Source organism: Drosophila innubila, assembly GCF_004354385.1.
Source record: "Drosophila innubila isolate TH190305 chromosome 3R unlocalized genomic scaffold, UK_Dinn_1.0 2_E_3R, whole genome shotgun sequence".
Taxonomy (NCBI): domain Eukaryota; kingdom Metazoa; phylum Arthropoda; class Insecta; order Diptera; family Drosophilidae; genus Drosophila; species Drosophila innubila.
Genome location: NW_022995380.1, coordinates 29,947,951 through 29,965,793, shown reverse-complemented (window position 1 = coordinate 29,965,793; position 17,843 = coordinate 29,947,951). Strand labels below are relative to the sequence as shown.

The 17,843-nt window shown below is 37.6% G+C and overlaps 4 protein-coding genes across 7 annotated transcripts; 2 read left to right on the top strand and 2 right to left on the bottom strand.

Moving 5' to 3' along the window:
* Window positions 1-173: 173 nt before the first annotated feature.
* On the top strand, window positions 174-2,149 carry LOC117791306 (beclin-1-like protein). Its single transcript, XM_034631020.1, has 4 exons — window positions 174-404; window positions 472-890; window positions 1,110-1,738; window positions 1,959-2,149. Exons 1-4 carry the CDS (start codon window positions 290-292, stop codon window positions 2,062-2,064), a joined length of 1,269 nt encoding a protein of 422 aa, XP_034486911.1. The 5' UTR covers window positions 174-289; the 3' UTR covers window positions 2,065-2,149.
* LOC117791307 (replication stress response regulator SDE2) lies at window positions 2,081-3,003 on the bottom strand. The gene is made up of 2 exons (XM_034631021.1): window positions 2,817-3,003; window positions 2,081-2,756 (listed from the first exon to the last, which is right to left on the bottom strand). The coding sequence occupies exons 1-2, from the start codon at window positions 2,973-2,975 to the stop codon at window positions 2,139-2,141; spliced, it is 777 nt and encodes a 258-aa protein (XP_034486912.1). The 5' UTR covers window positions 2,976-3,003; the 3' UTR covers window positions 2,081-2,138.
* LOC117791302 (spastin) lies at window positions 2,987-17,842 on the bottom strand. Of its 3 annotated transcripts, XM_034631013.1 has the most exons (7): window positions 16,721-17,841; window positions 15,884-16,054; window positions 15,284-15,547; window positions 14,195-14,373; window positions 13,578-13,830; window positions 12,047-12,839; window positions 2,987-3,047 (listed from the first exon to the last, which is right to left on the bottom strand). In XM_034631013.1, the coding sequence occupies exons 1-6, from the start codon at window positions 17,436-17,438 to the stop codon at window positions 12,094-12,096; spliced, it is 2,331 nt and encodes a 776-aa protein (XP_034486904.1). In that variant the 5' UTR covers window positions 17,439-17,841; the 3' UTR covers window positions 2,987-3,047; window positions 12,047-12,093. The 3 variants fall into 3 exon arrangements, with proteins under 3 accessions (XP_034486904.1, XP_034486903.1, XP_034486905.1); XM_034631012.1 differs by lacking the exon at window positions 2,987-3,047 and having other exon boundaries at window positions 11,011-12,839; XM_034631014.1 differs by lacking the exons at window positions 2,987-3,047; window positions 15,284-15,547 and having other exon boundaries at window positions 11,011-12,839; window positions 16,721-17,842.
* LOC117791304 (nucleolysin TIAR) lies at window positions 3,242-10,043 on the top strand. 2 transcript variants are annotated; one of them, XM_034631019.1, is made up of 5 exons: window positions 3,242-3,295; window positions 4,867-6,021; window positions 6,851-7,825; window positions 7,899-7,986; window positions 9,156-10,043. In XM_034631019.1, the coding sequence occupies exons 2-5, from the start codon at window positions 5,794-5,796 to the stop codon at window positions 9,317-9,319; spliced, it is 1,455 nt and encodes a 484-aa protein (XP_034486910.1). In that variant the 5' UTR covers window positions 3,242-3,295; window positions 4,867-5,793; the 3' UTR covers window positions 9,320-10,043. The 2 variants fall into 2 exon arrangements, with proteins under 2 accessions (XP_034486910.1, XP_034486909.1); XM_034631018.1 differs by having other exon boundaries at window positions 3,243-3,295; window positions 7,896-7,986.
* Window position 17,843: the final 1 nt, after the last annotated feature.

Below are 17,843 nucleotides of genomic sequence, written 5' to 3'. Positions count from 1 at the left end.
TAATATTTAAGTGTTTTGCTATAATTTAAAAAAATTTTTAGCATTCTAAAAACTGAGTTGCAAAAAGCTGTTCTGGCAAGAGTCTCTTAAAATTTTTTAGATTTTGCAATTACAAAATTGCTAAATCTAGCGACTTAATAGCTGAAATGGCAGCACTGTTTCGCTCGCAGCAACTGTGTGGCAACTCTGTGAATCAGCAAAACAAACAGCTGATTGATTATTTTTGTGTGTTGACTTTTTTTCATGCAAAAATTATATTTTATGCAGTGACGAAAAATACATAGAAATCATGACTGAGGCAGAGAAACAGCCGGCCTCTTTCGCCTGCCAGCGATGCCTGCAACCAATAGTGCTGGACGAGCAGCTGGAGAAGATTAGTGTGCATGCCATGGCTGAACTGAAATGTATGACAAATCTATATACAGATAAAGATATAAACAAAGTGTGATTAAAAATTTGAACTCTTTGCAGTGCCCATCTATGGGGGTAATGTGAACACGATTGATCCACAGGATGCCAACAGTTTTGACCACTTTGTGCCGCCTTTCAGGCTGACTGACTCCATAAATGGCACGGGCTTTATGCTCGTGTCCGATGGACGTGATAATAAAAAGTTGAGTGCTGCCTTTAAACTGAAAGCAGAGCTCTTTGATTGCTTGTCCTCCAATTCGGAGATTGATCATCCGCTGTGCGAAGAGTGCGCCGATTCCATGCTGGAAATCATGGACAGAGAGCTGCACATTGCTGAGGATGAGTGGCATGTCTATAAGAAGTATCTCAATGAGCTGGAACAGCAACAGGAAGGTCCCAATGTGGATGCCCTGGACAGGGAGCTGGAAGAACTGAAGCAAAGCGAACAGCAATTACTTGCCGAACTGGCAACCCTGAAGGTAGGCAGTGACATTTTATTCCTAAAATGTCCAAAAGAAAGCAAAGTTGTTTCTTTCTTTCAATTGTTGTTGTTGTTTTTCGGGGCGGCGTCCTTAAACCGAGGGTTGTCCATCCAGTAAAAATTCGATTTTTGTTGCGTACAAAAATATTGATATTATCGAAAATATATATAATCGGAAAATTATTTAACGATGTATTTATACGTTTATTACTGGAAGTCGGAGGAGAAAGTCTTGAATGATGCCATCGAGCAGGAGGAACTGGAAAAGGAAAAGCTGCACGAGCAGGAGGAAAGCTACTGGCGGGAATATACGAAACATCGACGCGAGCTAATGCTGACGGAGGACGACAAACGCAGTCTGGAATGCCAGATCGCCTACTCGAAACAGCAGCTGGACAAGCTGCGTGATACCAACATATTTAATATAACATTTCATATCTGGCATGCCGGACACTTTGGCACCATCAACAATTTTCGCCTGGGACGCCTTCCGTCCGTCTCCGTCGACTGGTCGGAGATTAATGCTGCGTGGGGACAAACGGTTCTGCTGCTCTCGGCGCTGGCGCGTAAAATCGGACTGACCTTCGAGCGTTATCGTGTGGTGCCATTCGGTAATCATTCCTATGTCGAGGTGCTGGGTGACAATCGGGAGTTGCCACTTTATGGCAGTGGTGGATTCAAGTTCTTTTGGGACACCAAATTCGATGCGGCAATGGTGGCATTTCTCGACTGCTTGACGCAGTTCCAGCAGGAGGTGGAGAAGCGCGACACCGACTTCCTGTTGCCCTACAAAATGGAAAAGGGCAAAATCATTGATCCTTCCACTGGCAATTCCTATTCCATCAAGTGAGTATACACAAGCGTGGTGAATATACTAACAAGCTGACGTACGTAGTCATCAAAGCTGCTCTCTTTCTCTCTTCGGTTACTTTATTTTCACCATGCTTTAGTTGTAAATTCACCATCTATACTTCAAACTACGTTACCTTCCCCATGTTCACAATTATTACAAATCTAACTTATATTTTATCATGTACCTATTTTTAATGAGTTTCTTTCTTTCTAGAATCCAATTCAATTCAGAGGAACAGTGGACGAAAGCTTTAAAGTTCATGCTAACGAATCTGAAATGGGGACTCGCCTGGGTCTCATCCCAGTTTGTGACGCAATGAAGTGGTCGAATGTCGATTAATTGTCATAATTTTATTTATGTATATGGATTAGTGCTTAATTAAAAATAAATCTTTTAACATTTAATTGCCGCTTTCTTGTCAGTTTCCACCTCGCTGTCATCAGAATCCAAATCGCTACCAGACAGATCATCATCAATCCAGAGCGCGCTCTTCTTCTTTTTGTTATCCTTTGTCTTGTCGTTGGTGGTGAGTTTTCGTTTAACAGCAGTCGTGGTGGATACACTAGTGGAGGGTTTGTCCCCATCGTCCACTGTCTGTTTCATTCCCACCTCGAAGGCATCGTTCACTTTATCCGTCAACTTGGCCCTTGCTTTCTCGTACTCTTCGTCCTTGAATTCGTGTTTGGGCACCGCAAGAAGCTTCTCAATTTTGCGTTTCTTGCGCTCCTCTGCCTCACGTTCGCGTTCTCCTTGCTTCTCCAACCATGCTTTGACGCGCTTCTCTTCATTGATATCTCGTAGGCGACGTCCGCTCAAATCGCGACATGCTTCTCTATTTGTGGTCTTTTCGATTTGGGCGCCAATCGCTCGCAGCATTGACCCAAATCCGCCCTTGCCACCCACCTGGCGCAATATGCAGTGGACACTTGCAGTCTCATTATTGTCATTACTATCATTTTCATTTAAACGTTTGCCATTGCTTATGAGGTAGTAATCTTCGGGTTGTAAATGCTGTAAGAAATGCCGTTTATTATTATTGTTGTTTAACAACAGCAATTTGTAATCACTTACTGTTGCCTCTTTGATACAGTCGCAAATGTTGTCATATTTAATGCCATTAGTATTGACAGTAATTAACTGTTTATTGTTTATAAAAATATTAATCACCATTTCAGTTTTTTCTTTTTCTTCTGTTGTACTTCTCGGCAATTTCTTTTTGTGCTGCTTCATCAGCCCTTTTAGTGTGCGTTAGAAAGAGCAAGCGGTAATGCAAGCGTTAATCAGCCAATATAGAGTTGCCACCTTATTATTAGTTTATTAAAATGGCGTTAAATTTCTTAAATCTTGTTTGATTTTACAGGAAAAACATTTGTGTTTGCTGCAAATAATTATTTAAAAAATGTCAATGCCAAAAATAAGAGTTCTAACATGGTTTATAAGTAACTCGTTGAGTTGCCGCCATTGCGACAATGCAATATCGACGAGTTGGCAGCACTCGCTCTCGCACACAAAGTGCTCATTTAATTAGTTCGCATTTTAGACGACGAAAGGTAAAAATTTGACGACGCGTTTCTCGAACAATTTAAGCAACATAACATAAAGAAAGTTAATAGAATTAAACAAAAACCGGTAGCGTACGCTATTTGGCGCCGATTGATATGTGCTAAAGCAACGATGGTGAAATAGAATGCGTTAAATTTACAGCCGCAGCCACGTCACAGAGCGCAATAAAATATGTGAATTTTTGGGAAGCAAACTACGAAATCTAAAATTCTAAGCTGAAAGCGTACGAACAATGGACAGTGTACACTGTACAGTGGTGTTAGTGTTAATGATAATTCTTAAATTCTGCATCGTTTTCGTTGGGATGGGGAGGGGTAAAACAGCAAATCGAACAGCGCTTAACATAAAAGATGGCAGCAGAAAAGTGAACAAGATACATACATATGTACATCATATACATATGTACATACATGCATATGTACATTGTACATACATACGTGCATATTAAAAAAGACTAAAAAGAAAAAAAAATAGAAAATCAAAAAGCAATGTGAAATTCGCAGTTTAATTTGCATTGGTATTGGTTTGAACGTTCAGTTCAACCAAAAGCAAAATAAGTGGCAACTCATGTGTGAGCAGAGTTGAGAGCAGAGCAACCGAAAATCGCAACAAAAAGACAAAAAAAAAACGCGACGCCTTCTGCCTTCTTTCCCTTTTTCCCACCCGTTTCGTTTCGACGCCGCTCCTTTTATTTTGACTCTGACTTTGACTGACATTTACATCTCGCTGCTTCCTTCGTGCGATGAGGAAATCAGGTTTACTCCAACTTAAAATTAAACATAAAATAATTGCTTAAATATCATGACATCGATTAATTATGCGATTAAATAATGCAACCGTGCGCGTTTCTATTTTTTGTTGGCCGGTTTTCGGTTTTTGCAAATTTTCCTCTTTCTCTATATTCTCTGCCATTGTGTATTTTGTTATCGACGGTCATTCATCTCCTAGTTGATTTTCGTTAATTCTTTCTCCCCTCTTTTTCTATGCGCGCGCGTGAGTGTGTGTGTGAATGTGAGTTTTGTTAATACTCTGTAATAACTATGCCAAAGAAAAACAAAATGGTGAACAAATTAAATAATTATGAAATAGTTATACGTAGAAATTGTTAGCTGCATATAAAATGCAAAACGTTTTGTCATATATAAATGCGGATAATCGAGACTGCCGCGACCCTCGCCTCACACTCATGTTTTACCCAGAGAGAGAGAGCAAAAAGAGAGCGTTCGTATGTTTGTGTGTGTGAGTGTGTGTTTCTGCGTGCGTGCGTGTGTGTGTGTCGGCACTGCTTTTGAGTTACCCGCTGCCTTTGTTTCATACTTTTGCTCTCTCATACTCATACAACATTATGCATATCATTTACTCGCCTAATTCCCCATAGTAATAATTCGATCATGTGCTGTTAGTTTTCGATGGCGCACTAATTATATGAAGTTTTGACTTTTGAAAACTAATTAAATATTTCAACAATAACAATACAACAGCAATCGCACTTTTTATTTTACGCATAACTAATGAAAATTCTTCACCTATCTCTCATTATCTCCCGTTCTTGTTGCAGTGATTCCAATCTTTAACTTCGAATCCAACCAATAATTATCTTGCGAACTTTCACTTAAACTACAAACGTTTATATACAACAACAATAAATATATAAATATATTCAACAAATTTTTGTACCAGAAATGAGCAGGAATCCAGTTGAAATAATTTATAAATGCAGCACTGAAAAAAACTACAGCAATTTTTGTATGGATTAAACAATAACTATTGATATAAAAAGAATTATAACATAATTAGAGCTCGATTCTACGCAACTGAACTCTGCTGTAGAGTATGTGCAAAAAGAGACAACAACAACAACAGCTGGAGTCGAACAATTTCGATAGCAACTCATTCGATATCAATATATTCCAAAACACTCCATTAGTGATTAGTTAGGATATATGTTAATCAAATTTATCGAAGCCACAAATACAACAACAACACGAAGAAGAAGAACAACAACAAACAAAAAACAACAACAGCGAAAGCGAAAGCAATAAACGACGAACCTCAGCGTTAAGCAAAAAGATTTACTGATTTATCATATATATGCGTATATATATCTAGATCTGTATACACTGATATATATACATATATTAAGAATATAGAGTAGTTGTATAGTCGACATTCAAAAGTATTCAAAATTTGTTTTCTTTGATGTTTTAGTTGTACTAAAAAAAAACAATATATATATATCACTATATAGATATATATTTTGTATATGATTGTGAGCATTTTTTTTATAACAAAAAAAGAAATAGTTAGAAATTCGCAGAAATTGAATTTGAAATTGATGTGCAGCGTAGTTGTAGAATAGTTATAACAATTGCCAGGACAGCATAAGTAGGATCAGGAGCAGGATCAGCAGGATCACAGGATCAGTAAACAAAAGCAATAGTCACATCAAGAGACGAGACGAGAGAAAAAGTGAATTGAAAAAAACATGGACGAGTCACAGCCAAAAACGTTGTACGTTGGAAATCTGGATGGTTCCGTATCGGAGGATCTACTGGTTGCTTTATTTGGTAAAATGGGTCCAGTCAAAAGCTGTAAAATCATCAGAGAGCCCGGCAACGATCCCTATGCCTTCATCGAATATTCCAATTATCAGGCAGCTAGCACCGCCCTCACGGCCATGAACAAACGTGTCTTTCTCGACAAAGAGATCAAGGTAATTACTCTATTACTATTACTAATATTATTTAGTTTTAATTGCCTTGGCCAATATAAAAACATCTTTTTTTAAAATTTAATATGTTTTTTTTTAATTTATGATAAGAACATGTTTATAAAAATATTTAAGATCCACTTAGAAAGTTAAAAATATGTCCATTATCAAAATATATTTTGATATATTGAATATATTCTTCATATGTTTGTAAAAATTCACATAAGAAAGAGATCCATTGTAAAAGTTCAGATATTTATTTGTATTTAAAACTTTTGTATATTTTAATTATAGTTAAAGTAGTAAAAGCAAGTAAAACTATTGATAAATAATAATTTAAACACATGTGCATAAGGGGCATCAATTTGTTTTTTCATAAATCGTATTCTACGGTTAATTCTAAGATGTTTTCACGCAGAAACCATAGTTCTAAAATCAATTCCCAGCTCTCGCTTTTTGAAAAACTTTGTGTATTTAGTCGTTGCATAAGCGAAATTTGTGGTTTAAGGACAATTGATCCTTTGATTCCATGAAATTTTTAAAGTCCTGTTCCCAACAAAAGCTTTGATGCCAATCTTGTCAGGATGGGATTAAGAAAATTGAAGATTTGCTAATATGAATGTGCTAAAAAATTTCTAAAGAAAATAATATTTTTTTTCAAAAAGCGGAGAATAGGAGTTTATTTTTGAAGTTGAAAACATCTTCGAATCGATGGTAGATTAAGAATAATTTCTCCATCCTAATTTGCATTTATGATTGTTGTCAAAACAATTACTTGATCAACTGTTATTAACTGATTACTGATGGTTTATTCTGTCTTTTCTTTGTCTAGGTCAATTGGGCCACTAGTCCAGGCAATACGCCCAAGACAGACATCAGTTCGCACCATCACATATTCGTGGGCGATCTCAGTCCGGAGATTGAGACGGAGACGCTGCGTGAGGCGTTTGCACCGTTTGGCGAGATATCAAATTGTCGCATTGTCCGTGATCCGCAGACCATGAAGTCCAAGGGTTATGCCTTTGTGTCCTTTGTGAAGAAGGCGGAGGCGGAGAATGCCATACAGGCGATGAATGGCCAATGGATTGGATCGCGTTCGATACGCACGAATTGGTCCACACGGAAGCTGCCGCCACCGCGGGAATCATCCAAGTCTGGTGGCCAAGGTGGCGGCATGGGCGGTGGCATGGGCGGCGGTGCTGGAGGAGGAGGCGGTGGATTGGGTGCTGGCAATGGCATCAAGAGCCAACAACGACACACCTTTGAGGAGGTGTACAATCAATCGAGTCCCACAAATACCACCGTCTATTGTGGCGGCTTTCCGCCCAATGTCATCAGTGATGAGCTGATGCACAAGCATTTCATGCAATTCGGTCCCATCCAGGATGTGCGGGTGTTCAAGGACAAGGGATTCGCGTTCATCAAGTTTGTGACCAAGGAGGCAGCCGCCCGTGCCATCGAACACACGCACAACAGCGAGGTCCATGGCAACCACGTCAAATGCTTCTGGGGCAAAGAGAATGGTGGCGATAATTCGGCCAACAATTTAAATGCCGCCGCTGCTGCAGCGGCCTCTGCCAATGTTGCCGCTGTGGCAGCGGCCAATGCTGCTGCTGCCGCCGCTGCGGGTGCTGCCGGGATGCAGGGACAGATGATGACACAGCAGCAACTGGCCGCTGCCACGGGCACCGCGTTACCCGGCCAAATGATGACGCCCCAACAGATTGCAGCTGCCGCGGCAGCGGCGCAGGCGCAATATCCCTATGCGGCAGCTTATCAACAAATGGGCTATTGGTATCCCCCAGCTGTAAGTGATAGTCCTCCTCTCCTCTCCTCGCTATCTCCATCTCTAATTTATATTCCATCATTTCTTGCAGCAGAGCTATCCCGCCCAGATGCAAACGCAGTACATGCAACAGGGTTATTATCCTTACTACACCACCAGTGCTCAACAGGCCGGAGGCGTGCGTACGTATCAAACAATTCCACTTATAAACAGATCAATAATCTATTTAGACCCTGTACCCAAATAGTAGAATGATCAGGAAATTTAATCAGGGACTGTAATCATTATAAGTTTTATTATTTTACCTATGATTACTTTTAAGCAAAATAGTAAAACTAAAAAATAATCATTGTTTTTGAACAAAAAAATAATTCTCATAAAATAATGATTATTTTGTAAGCTTTATTTTTTTTATCAAAAATAAAACTCAAGTTGTTATTCCTAGTCAAAATAACCGTAATAATATTTATACCAATAAAACTCAAGATATAATCATTATGTTAAGAGTTTTATTTCTTTTTTGCTCAAAAATCATGATTATTTCTTGAGTATTATTATTATAATAATCCAGGGAATCAAACCAAAACAAATTTAGGTTACCGTTTCGGTTCCGTTACGTCCCGAAATAACTATTTCGGTAAAAGGTTCTATTTTATTTTTTTTCTTTCGGTTCCGGTTTCAGTACCGGTACGTAACGGTTTAACAAATTAATTTTGAAACATTTTAATATTTCAAGAAGTCGTTTTGTAATAAATATGACACCAAAATAAACTGATCTAGGGCAAAACAATTTTTTTTGAACGAATTTAAAAATATTTGAATGCAGAATGTATTTAGAGGCCGAATCATGATCAAAATGACATTCCGCTCGAAAATCGGTTCAGTTTTGATCAAGTTATGACAGTTTGAAGTTGGTCAGACTGCAGATTTAGCCAATTTACAAGTCCAAATTTTTGTTCAATTTTATATGATTTTTTACAAAAAAATGAAAGGTCTCAGAATCAAGTTTAAAGTGTTGTTTTATACTAATTACGATATTAGAAGTTGATTGAAAGTAAAAACTTGAGATTTAAAATTTTGAATTTTCGAAATTTCAAAGGGGGAACCCTTACCATTAAAATCGAGTCTTGGTCGATAATAATAAAATTTTCTAAATGAATTAAATTTGAATCCAGAATGAATTAAGAGTCTAAATCATGATCAAAATGACATTCCGCTTGAAAATCGGTTCAGTTTTGATCAAGTTATGACAGTTGGAAGTTGGTCAACTCTTTGACCTAGCAAATTCGATATTGTTGTTGTTTGTGATATCGAGAACAAAGTTGTTAACTTTTCTATTTGTCTGTTGCAGCTGCCGGGTACCGAGTGATGCCACCAAATGTGGCATGGGGCGTGCCAGGGACCACTGTTGTGCCGGGCGTCTCTGCCGCTGCGAGTGCGGCAGCTGCCGCTAACGGTTCGCTTGCCCCACAGATGATGTACAGCGCTGCGATGCCACAATATCAAACCCAATGAGCGGAGACGTGACGCCTGCTTCGACGTCGTCTGCAACATCCGCATCCGCATCTGCATCCAGGAGGCAGCCGCTGCAATCAACGACCACATCCACATCAACGTCCACATACAACAACAACAACAGCAGCAGCAACAACAACAACAACAGCACTCTTGCAATATCATTATCCACATAAAATCGTGCCAGGATCTGTGCTCCTTACAATTGACAGCAACAACAACAGCAATAACAGTAGCATAACAGATGTTACGTTACTTGGCAACAACTAATAGATCTGGTAACACTTGACACACGACACTCAAAAAAGAAGAAATCTGGTAACACGCTGGAAGTATCAATTCCTTATAACGTTTTGTTTGACTTGTGTTACGTTACACGTTTTTAGCAAAGTGGCAACCCTACGTTGATATACTGTTAATTGTGTGCGCTTCTGCTTACGTGAATTTGTATGCGTGAGTGTGTGTGTGTTTTGCGTGCGTGCGTTAGTTGATCATCGAAGCAAAGCGTTGAACTAAAAGTTTAGAGAGAGGAAGAAAGAGAGAGAGAGAAAAGCGGCAAACGCGCTCTGAAAGCTCTGGGCGATGATAAGCGACGACGGGCGACGGGCGGGTAGCTGTAACAATCTAATCCAATCTAAGTACATGTTAAAATAATTTAATGATTTGTAATTTAAGGCAGATATAGGCGTATACACGAAACGGAAACAGAAACAAAACAAAATAAGTAAAGATAAAGATAAAACAAAATGCAGCAACAACATCAACAACAATTGAGAACAGCAACCACAACAAACAAAAACAATCGAAATCGTGACAAAGCAAAATGTAAATGTTGTAAAATTTGCTAATTTCGCGTTACGTATGTCAACACAAAAGAAACGCAGAAAAGCAATAACAACAGCAGCAGCAACAACAGGCCGAGAAAAAAATAAAAAACAAAAGCATAAACAAATTTAGTTAGTAAGCGATTGTAAATGCGAACATATGTATATTCATAATTGCGATGTGTGAATTATGTATGTAAAATGTAAAATAAAGAAACAAAAAAATATATAAAACAACGGACAAAATCAACAATACATTTTTTATTGCGAACGAAAAAGTTTAAATCAATCATTCAATTGATTGACGACTACAAAAAATAGATTCAAAAATTAAACTAAATACGATTTATTTAGTATCAGTATGTCACTAATTTACTGGATAAGTTTTAACTGCCAAAGATTAACCAAAAAACTTAATCTACGCTTTCTAAACATTTATTTTTAAATGGTTAAACATTTAGTCCTTTTTTTTTTTTAGTATACCTTTAATTTTGACGCTTTTTCGAATCGCAAGAAATTTTTAAATATCTAACACTTGTAAAGATTCATCATTTTAATACTTGTATTCTTATTATAGGGACCTTTAACCGAGTTTTTCTATAGTTCTGTTTGTTAAATTTTTTTTGAAATCTGGCTGATTTTTCTATCCAAAATTTTTAGAACAATTTCATTTAAGTTTATTTTTTAACTGTTTCTCAGATATGAAAACGTTTTGTAGAAATCCAAATAAATTTTGAAGTTTTTTTAATGTTCTAGAGAGAATTGTTTCTCTCAGTTTGTAAGAATTCGCAAAATCAGCAGTAAAATTTGTTTTTCTCAATGGTTATATTCTGTCAAAAATTAATTAAATAATGTAAACTCGCATTAATTTTTATCAGTTGAAATCCTTTTTATTTAGCGCTTTAGCTTATGTATTTACTGGGTTGCTTTTAACCAGGTTTAAAACTATAGTTTGTTTTTTAAATTTTTTGCTGTTAATTAGCGTCGTAAGCAATGTTTGTGAGTGTGTGTGTGTGTGTGGTGTATTTCTAGGTACAATATTTTGGTAACAGTTTTATAAATGATAGCCGTATTAATGGGTATTTTTTTTATAAGATAAACAGCAACGGTAGCTCTATTGTACAATATTTGAGGAACTAATAACTAGTTAAATGTTTTTGCTATTTGCTAAAACTTAAATTTTTCAAGTTGAAAACTGTAATCGTGTTTTTTTTTGTGATGCGCGTTTTGGCTTACGACTATGCTTAGGTCTACGATTACGTGTAATTGTAGTTTTAATTTTGGGAAGGATTGGTGTACCCTAAAACAATATAGGTATTACGATTATATAGCGTAGTGTATATGGCATGTAAACTGTACAACAAAAGTATTTAAAATGCCAACTGAGCTGCACTTTACAATTAAACTAAGCTTTTAAACAGTAAACTAATATTACAACTACATGGAATGTTTTTATATATGGTATAGATATAGATATAGGTACAAAAAAGAGGTAAGAATTTTTAATGAAATGAGAAATACATTCAACAAATATTTGACTTAAACAATTAGCGAATAGATTGAAAACATTGGATGATTTTAAAGATATAAATGAGTATAATCTAAAATTAATTGTATTATATATATTTAGACATTGTGACTTATGGTTAATGTATGTCTGAACATCTTTTGAACATATAGCATTTGGAAAAGAGTATGAAAATCTGCTTAGACATATAATATGTAGTTTCTAAAACATTAAACAAATGAATTTCAATTCCATATTCACATAATTAATATAAATTAACAAAGTTTGTGTGTGAACAATTATTAAGTAAAAAGCTAAATACTTGAAACATTAAAAAATACGAGTCAATGATGAAAAACTAGTGGAAAATAACGTAGAAAATTCCTTCAGACTCACATCACATAATGTTGAACAAGACTGTTAGCCGTAAAGAAAAGAAAGATCTAAATGGTAATATCTCCATAATCCTGTGACCATTTCTCATACGAATTGAGACTTTGTGGCGCCACCGATCGCCGGATGCGCTTTAAGGAATTGTGGAAATCCTTTTCGGTAATGGGACGCATGGCGCTTATATCCAGACACTTGACCTGCTCCACATTTAGCTCACGTATGGGCTCCAAGGCGGCATCCTTGGCCAGCGCTGTCAGATCCGAGCCGGAATAACCATCGGTGATTTTAGCTAAACGTTGTAGGGCTTCCGTATCCAGCGGACTGCCCTGTTTTTGCAGCAGACGATTTAGCAGCAGTTCACGTGTCTGCACGTCCGGCAGTGTGACATAGACACGCTTGGTAAAGCGACGCAGTGCAGCCTCGTCTAGCTCTTGGGGCCGATTGGTAGCTGCCAGCACCACAATACGATCGCCATCGGGATTGCCCGGTAAACCATCGAATTCCACTAGGAATTCCGTTTTCAAACGACGCGATGCCTCGTGCTCACTGCTGCTGCGCTCCGAGAGCAGGGAATCCACCTCATCAATAAAGATTATCGATGGCTGCATGTGACGAGCGACGGCAAACAGAGCACGCACCAATTTCTCGCCATCTCCGACGTATTTGCTCGTCAACGAGGCAGCCGAGATGTTTAGGAACGTGGCGCTGCACTCGGTGGCAACCGCACGGGCCAACAACGTCTTCCCATTGCCAGGTGGCCCAAATAACAACAATCCCTTGGCAGGTGCACGCAGACCTTCAAATATACAAAGTTCTTTTTAGTTACTTTCATTTTTCATTTATTTATTTTAAAGAATTTCAGTTGTATATAATATTGACTGACTTGCAGGTCGAATTTTTCAAATAGCCACCTTATTGCACTATTAAATCATCTCAGCTACATTGTGTAAAAATTTCTGTTTTCTAGGTCTTGCGGTTTGGTCTCCACAATTATTAGTCAGTGAGTGAGCCAGGATAAAAAATTTGTATATATATATAGATTAACTGAACTTCATTGTTTTTTTTTACATTTTTATATAGACTTCATTTCAAATTGCATAACTTTAATTTAAATGTCAAAATGTAACACGATTGAAAAAGAACTATTGCCATTATGATAATAATTTGGCCATAAATTCATTTTGCATTTTCAATTTAACTAATTTCGTTAAAAAAAATTATTTTTCTCTGGATCTGGATTTTTATTTTAAGGCATAGGGTCCCCTTTAAAATTTTTAAAAATTGAAATATTTAATTAATTTTTTTATACTTTTTATCAACTCTATAGCACTATAAATTTTCAGTAAAAAGTCATGTCAATTTGAAGAAAACAAGCCAAAGGTTTGACCAACTTGGAACCTAAATAACTTTGTAAAAAATAGACCGATTTTCAAGCGGAATGTCATTTTGTAAATGAATTGGCCTCTTAATTCATTCTGTATTTCAGTTGTATTAAATTTGTAAAGAAAAAAAAATTGCGATCATAGAAACTCACCCGTAAATAGTTCGGGACGCACGGAGGGCAGTATGACCATCTCCTGTAGCGCTTGTTTGGCCACTTCCTGCCCGGCAATGTCTGTCCATTCCACCTTGGCGCCACCTTCGACAATCTCGTCCATTATGAGCTGCACCAGCTTCTGTTCTACGCCCTTAACGGTCACCAACGGCGTGCTGGCGCCGCTGCCGCCGCTAGCATTGTTGTTTATCGGCGTACGGGAGCGTTGCGGCGGAGTATTACGGCCGGAGGACTAAAAATGAGAAAAAAATATGATTTAAGAAATAGCAGCATAAGAGTTACTTAATTAAAGCATGTATATGTTAAACGTATCTTATATTATTTTACATCTATAATAAAAATTGAACACAAACTTTTATTGATATTTTTAAAAGAAAAATTTAAAATAAGAGTAATGGTATAATTTTTATATTCAAATTAAAATATTATAGTTATTATTTATTTTTATTATTAAAAATTTAATATTTAAATAAACAAATTGTTTTCTATTTATTTTTTTTTGAATAAGAAATTATTATTCTTGTATGCAAAGAAGAGTCAGTGAGATCTCTGATTACGGCTATAAAGAGGATAATTTTATTTGTTGCATCACTTACGAATTGTCGACGCACTGCAGGGGGCGTGGCAGCTGTTTTTCCGGGCTGACGTTGCAATGCGGCGCCCACAGTTGTTGAGGTTGTCTTTGAGCCAAGATTACGTGGTAACGTTTGAGATTTATTGACCACGGCCAAATTACCAGGACGCTTATTGCCAATGGTTAACTTGCGTCCAGAGGCTGTACATGAAAAAGTGTGTGAGTTAGTAAGGTGATATTTCAGTTGCTGTTGCTTATAAGCTACAATTTTGTGGAAATAAAAAAGGTAAATTAAGTTCAAAATTACAAGTTACAAATGAAAATGATAATAAAATTCATGCAGTTGCGAGAGAGAGAGTGAGAGAGTTTGAGAATCAGAGCGAGCGTGAAAATGTGAGGAAAATCGTTGATTTTTAGTTGTCGTTGTTTATTTTGTTGCAGTTCCATTCTGTACAGTGTACAGAAAGCGGTACAGTTGTGCAGGCTGTGACCTGTGTTGCCAACTCGGCTATTGTCCGCCAGATCCTAAGATTTTCGAACCTCAATTGCGGAGAAATTTTTGAAATTGCGGCTGGCGACAATTCTAGCTATTTCTAAAATTGAAAAACTACGGCACTTAAAAAAAATTTTCTGTGGTTGTTTTTTTTTAAATTTTTTAAATTAGCTTTTTTATTTTTAGATGTTTTTTTTTTTGTCATTATTACACGATAGTGCTATAACCGATTTTAAAATGCTTTGCATATTTTTTAAAAGCTAATGAATATATCTGTAATCCATTTATCCTAGTTTTTATTGTAATCTGATAGGTGTACTGCTATTACTTTTTTAATTAAAAAAAATATGATTATTTTTTTGGGTATTTTTCGACTTTAAAATTCTATAATACCGACTCTAAATTTCTATAATACCATTGAATATTTTTAAATGTTTATATAAAAAAAATTACAAGTAAACAAATAAAAGGATTTAAAATCAACCTCTGAACTATAAAAGCTTTCTTGAAGTTTTCTAGCTTTTTTCAAGCTTTTCGTTAAATGTTGATAAATGTAGCTTGTTTAGGTCCTGAAGAGTTGGCAACACTGGCTGTGGCATTAGCGTATGTTGCACTTACCCGCTGATGCAACTCTGGATGTGGCTGCACTGGAAGTGGAGGTGGAAATTGAGCTGCTGGTTGTAGTTTTAGGTCCATAGCCGCTGCTGCGGAGTTTTAATTTGGAATTCTCCGAGCTGATTCTGTTGGAAATGCCGTTGCCACTGCCTGCAATTAGCATGGGCAATTTCTGTTGTTGTTGCACCTTTTGCTGCTCCTTTTGTTGCTTCAGTTGCTGCTCCCTCAGCGTTAAGCGCTGCAGTTGCAAATCTTCCTCACGCAATGCTGAGTTTTTTTTTTTTTTTTTAATTAAGGTAAGGACAAAATGTTTGCGAATGAAAAAACAAACGTGTAAACAAAATGTAACAAAAACAAATGTGCAAAAAACATAAAAAATAAAGTAAATAAAAATTTAAACGAAAGTACACTACGGTTAAGTGGGAACTAGTGATGTAAAAAAATCGATTTCAAAATCAATCAAATCAAATTTTAAATCAGTCAGTCAGGACAAGCACTTTTATATATAAAGATTCTACAAGAGTCGATATAACGAGATATCGATTTGTTTTACATCACTAGGGGCAACTCTACACTCCATGCTCCGTCTCTTTCTACACTCACCTAGAAAGTGGAGACGATCTCGTGCCATTGAGAGATTCGTTTGCATTTTGTCGTGCAGTCGCTGGGCACGATCCCAGACATCTCCGCGTCCGCTCCAGCAGTCAACGGCAATGCCATCCTCCAGCTCCTTGATCCCCTTGCGGTACAGCTCAATGGCCAGCTCCTTGTGACCTGCAAGAATTAACAAAAGAATGCGTTATCTGAAATTAAAACCGTAATCGAAACCGTAGTCTTTAATCGGTAATAACCGAAATAAATTGGTAAACCTAACCGAAACAATTCTGTTGGGATTTACCGAAACCGAAATAACCGATTAGTAACCCATTCATGTATAACAGTTAGATTCGATTCAATCATGCATTAAATTCACTTGTGTTAGCGTGCTATCATCGTTTTTCAAATTTAAATTTTTGTTTAAAGTTTTTTTTAAGCATTTTTACAACTAATTTTATTTTATTTTTTTGGATTTTTTTTTTTTTGATTTGGAGTTGTCCCAGACTAACAGACTTCTACCAATAACTTTTTATACTTAAGTTCATTTTTGATCTATCGTGCCTGTGAAAGCTTCAAAATACATAGTCTAAATCAAGTTACCCTCTGCAAGGGTATACAAAAAAACGCAAGACAAAAAGGAGAGTGGAAAATCCAGTGACAATAACAAAGCTTGCAGTGTGCAATTCTATTTGTGTATGTGTGCGTGTGGAGCTATCGATTCTCACCGCGATACGATAACAAAGCGATGACTCATAAAGCACCACTCCAGCAGCCACCGACGCAATACAACGAAAATGTGAACTGAACTTGTAAACAAAGCAGCCCTATGAAACGGACATTTACCTTCGTTCTCCTCATCAATTTTGAGTGCCTTTGAAATGTACTCGAAGGCGCGACGATGATGATGCTTCTGCTTGGCCAACAATGGATCACCTGGTCCTGGTGAATAGCCACCATTACCCCGATTGGCTGCCATCTCTAGCGGTTGGAGAGCGCGTTGTCGCTGGGGCAGTGTCTGTGTATGTGTCGTCTGCTCTGCCTCAGAGCGGTGTTCCAGTGGACGACAGCTGATGGCTTGTTGTTGCTCCTTGGAATTCTGTACAACAATCTCAATGTTGCAGTCGCGTCGATGTGGACTGCGATAGATCACCTTTGTGCTGGCACCGTATAAATAACGAAAAATGCAAAACAGCTGATAGATCAGCGAACGCAATACGTTGAACAGAAAGATGATGGGAAATGAAACAACGTAAAGATTCTGCTTATGGACTGAGTTGCCACCGCTACGCAACGGGGCGTTGCCACTCGTTGGTGTTAAATCCGCATCATCGGTGGTATCGTCGTCTGGTGAGCTGCCAGGCGTTGTTGTTGTTATTGTTGTACGCTTTGACGACAATTTCGTTTGGGATTTGCTGTCATCGATTAATGCTTCACTACAGCTGCGACTACGATTGCCACCTCCACCACTGCCACCTCCGCCCCCGCCTCCACTGATCTTGACCGGCGATTTGGTGCTGCTGCTGGCGCTGGACGAGGACGATTGGTTTTTGGTGCGTACCATCGATATTGATTCCCGGAGCACACTCACTGACACTCACTTATATACACTATGCGAACTTTTCGCAACACCCTCCCTCCACGGACACCACCACCACCCCCACCAAAACTCACGAAGCGAAGTTTTCCGTTCCCAATACAAAAAGCTCAGACACAAAAGACACTAGCTTGAAACGCGTACGCGAATTGCTTTTAAAAAATTACAAAATAATAACAAATAAACAGAAATAAAACACACGACGCGCGCTATTTGTTAATTGTTTGCTTGCTCATTTTTTTTTGTTCTATATTGAGCGCCGTTTTTTGTGCCGTTTCAACTCACAAAACAAATTTTCTCTGTCTCCGCTGACGTAGTTGCCAGACTGTTATGCGTTTCGTTTGCCAACAACAAACTTTAAAATGCCAACGG

Bases quoted from the DNA above. Each gene is read 5' to 3' on its own strand.
- LOC117791306 (XM_034631020.1), top strand. From the start codon at position 290: ATGACTGAGGCAGAGAAACAGCCGGCCTCTTTCGCCTGCCAGCGATGC. The intron at 891-1,109 runs GTAGGCAGTGAC...TATTACTGGAAG, and splicing joins CCGAACTGGCAACCCTGAAG to TCGGAGGAGAAAGTCTTGAA. The intron at 1,739-1,958 runs GTGAGTATACAC...CTTTCTTTCTAG, and splicing joins GGCAATTCCTATTCCATCAA to AATCCAATTCAATTCAGAGG.
- LOC117791307 (XM_034631021.1), bottom strand. From the start codon at position 2,975: ATGAAGCAGCACAAAAAGAAATTGCCGAGAAGTACAACAGAAGAAAAA. The intron at 2,757-2,816 runs GTAAGTGATTAC...CATTTCTTACAG, and splicing joins ACTGTATCAAAGAGGCAACA to CATTTACAACCCGAAGATTA.
- LOC117791304 (XM_034631018.1), top strand. From the start codon at position 5,794: ATGGACGAGTCACAGCCAAAAACGTTGTACGTTGGAAATCTGGATGGT. The intron at 7,826-7,895 runs GTAAGTGATAGT...CATTTCTTGCAG, and splicing joins GCTATTGGTATCCCCCAGCT to CAGAGCTATCCCGCCCAGAT. The intron at 7,987-9,155 runs GTACGTATCAAA...TGTCTGTTGCAG, and splicing joins TCAACAGGCCGGAGGCGTGC to CTGCCGGGTACCGAGTGATG.
- LOC117791302 (XM_034631013.1), bottom strand. From the start codon at position 17,438: ATGGTACGCACCAAAAACCAATCGTCCTCGTCCAGCGCCAGCAGCAGC. The intron at 16,055-16,720 runs GTAAATGTCCGT...TAATTCTTGCAG, and splicing joins AATTGATGAGGAGAACGAAG to GTCACAAGGAGCTGGCCATT. The intron at 15,548-15,883 runs GTGAGTGTAGAA...AAAAAAACTCAG, and splicing joins AGATCGTCTCCACTTTCTAG to CATTGCGTGAGGAAGATTTG.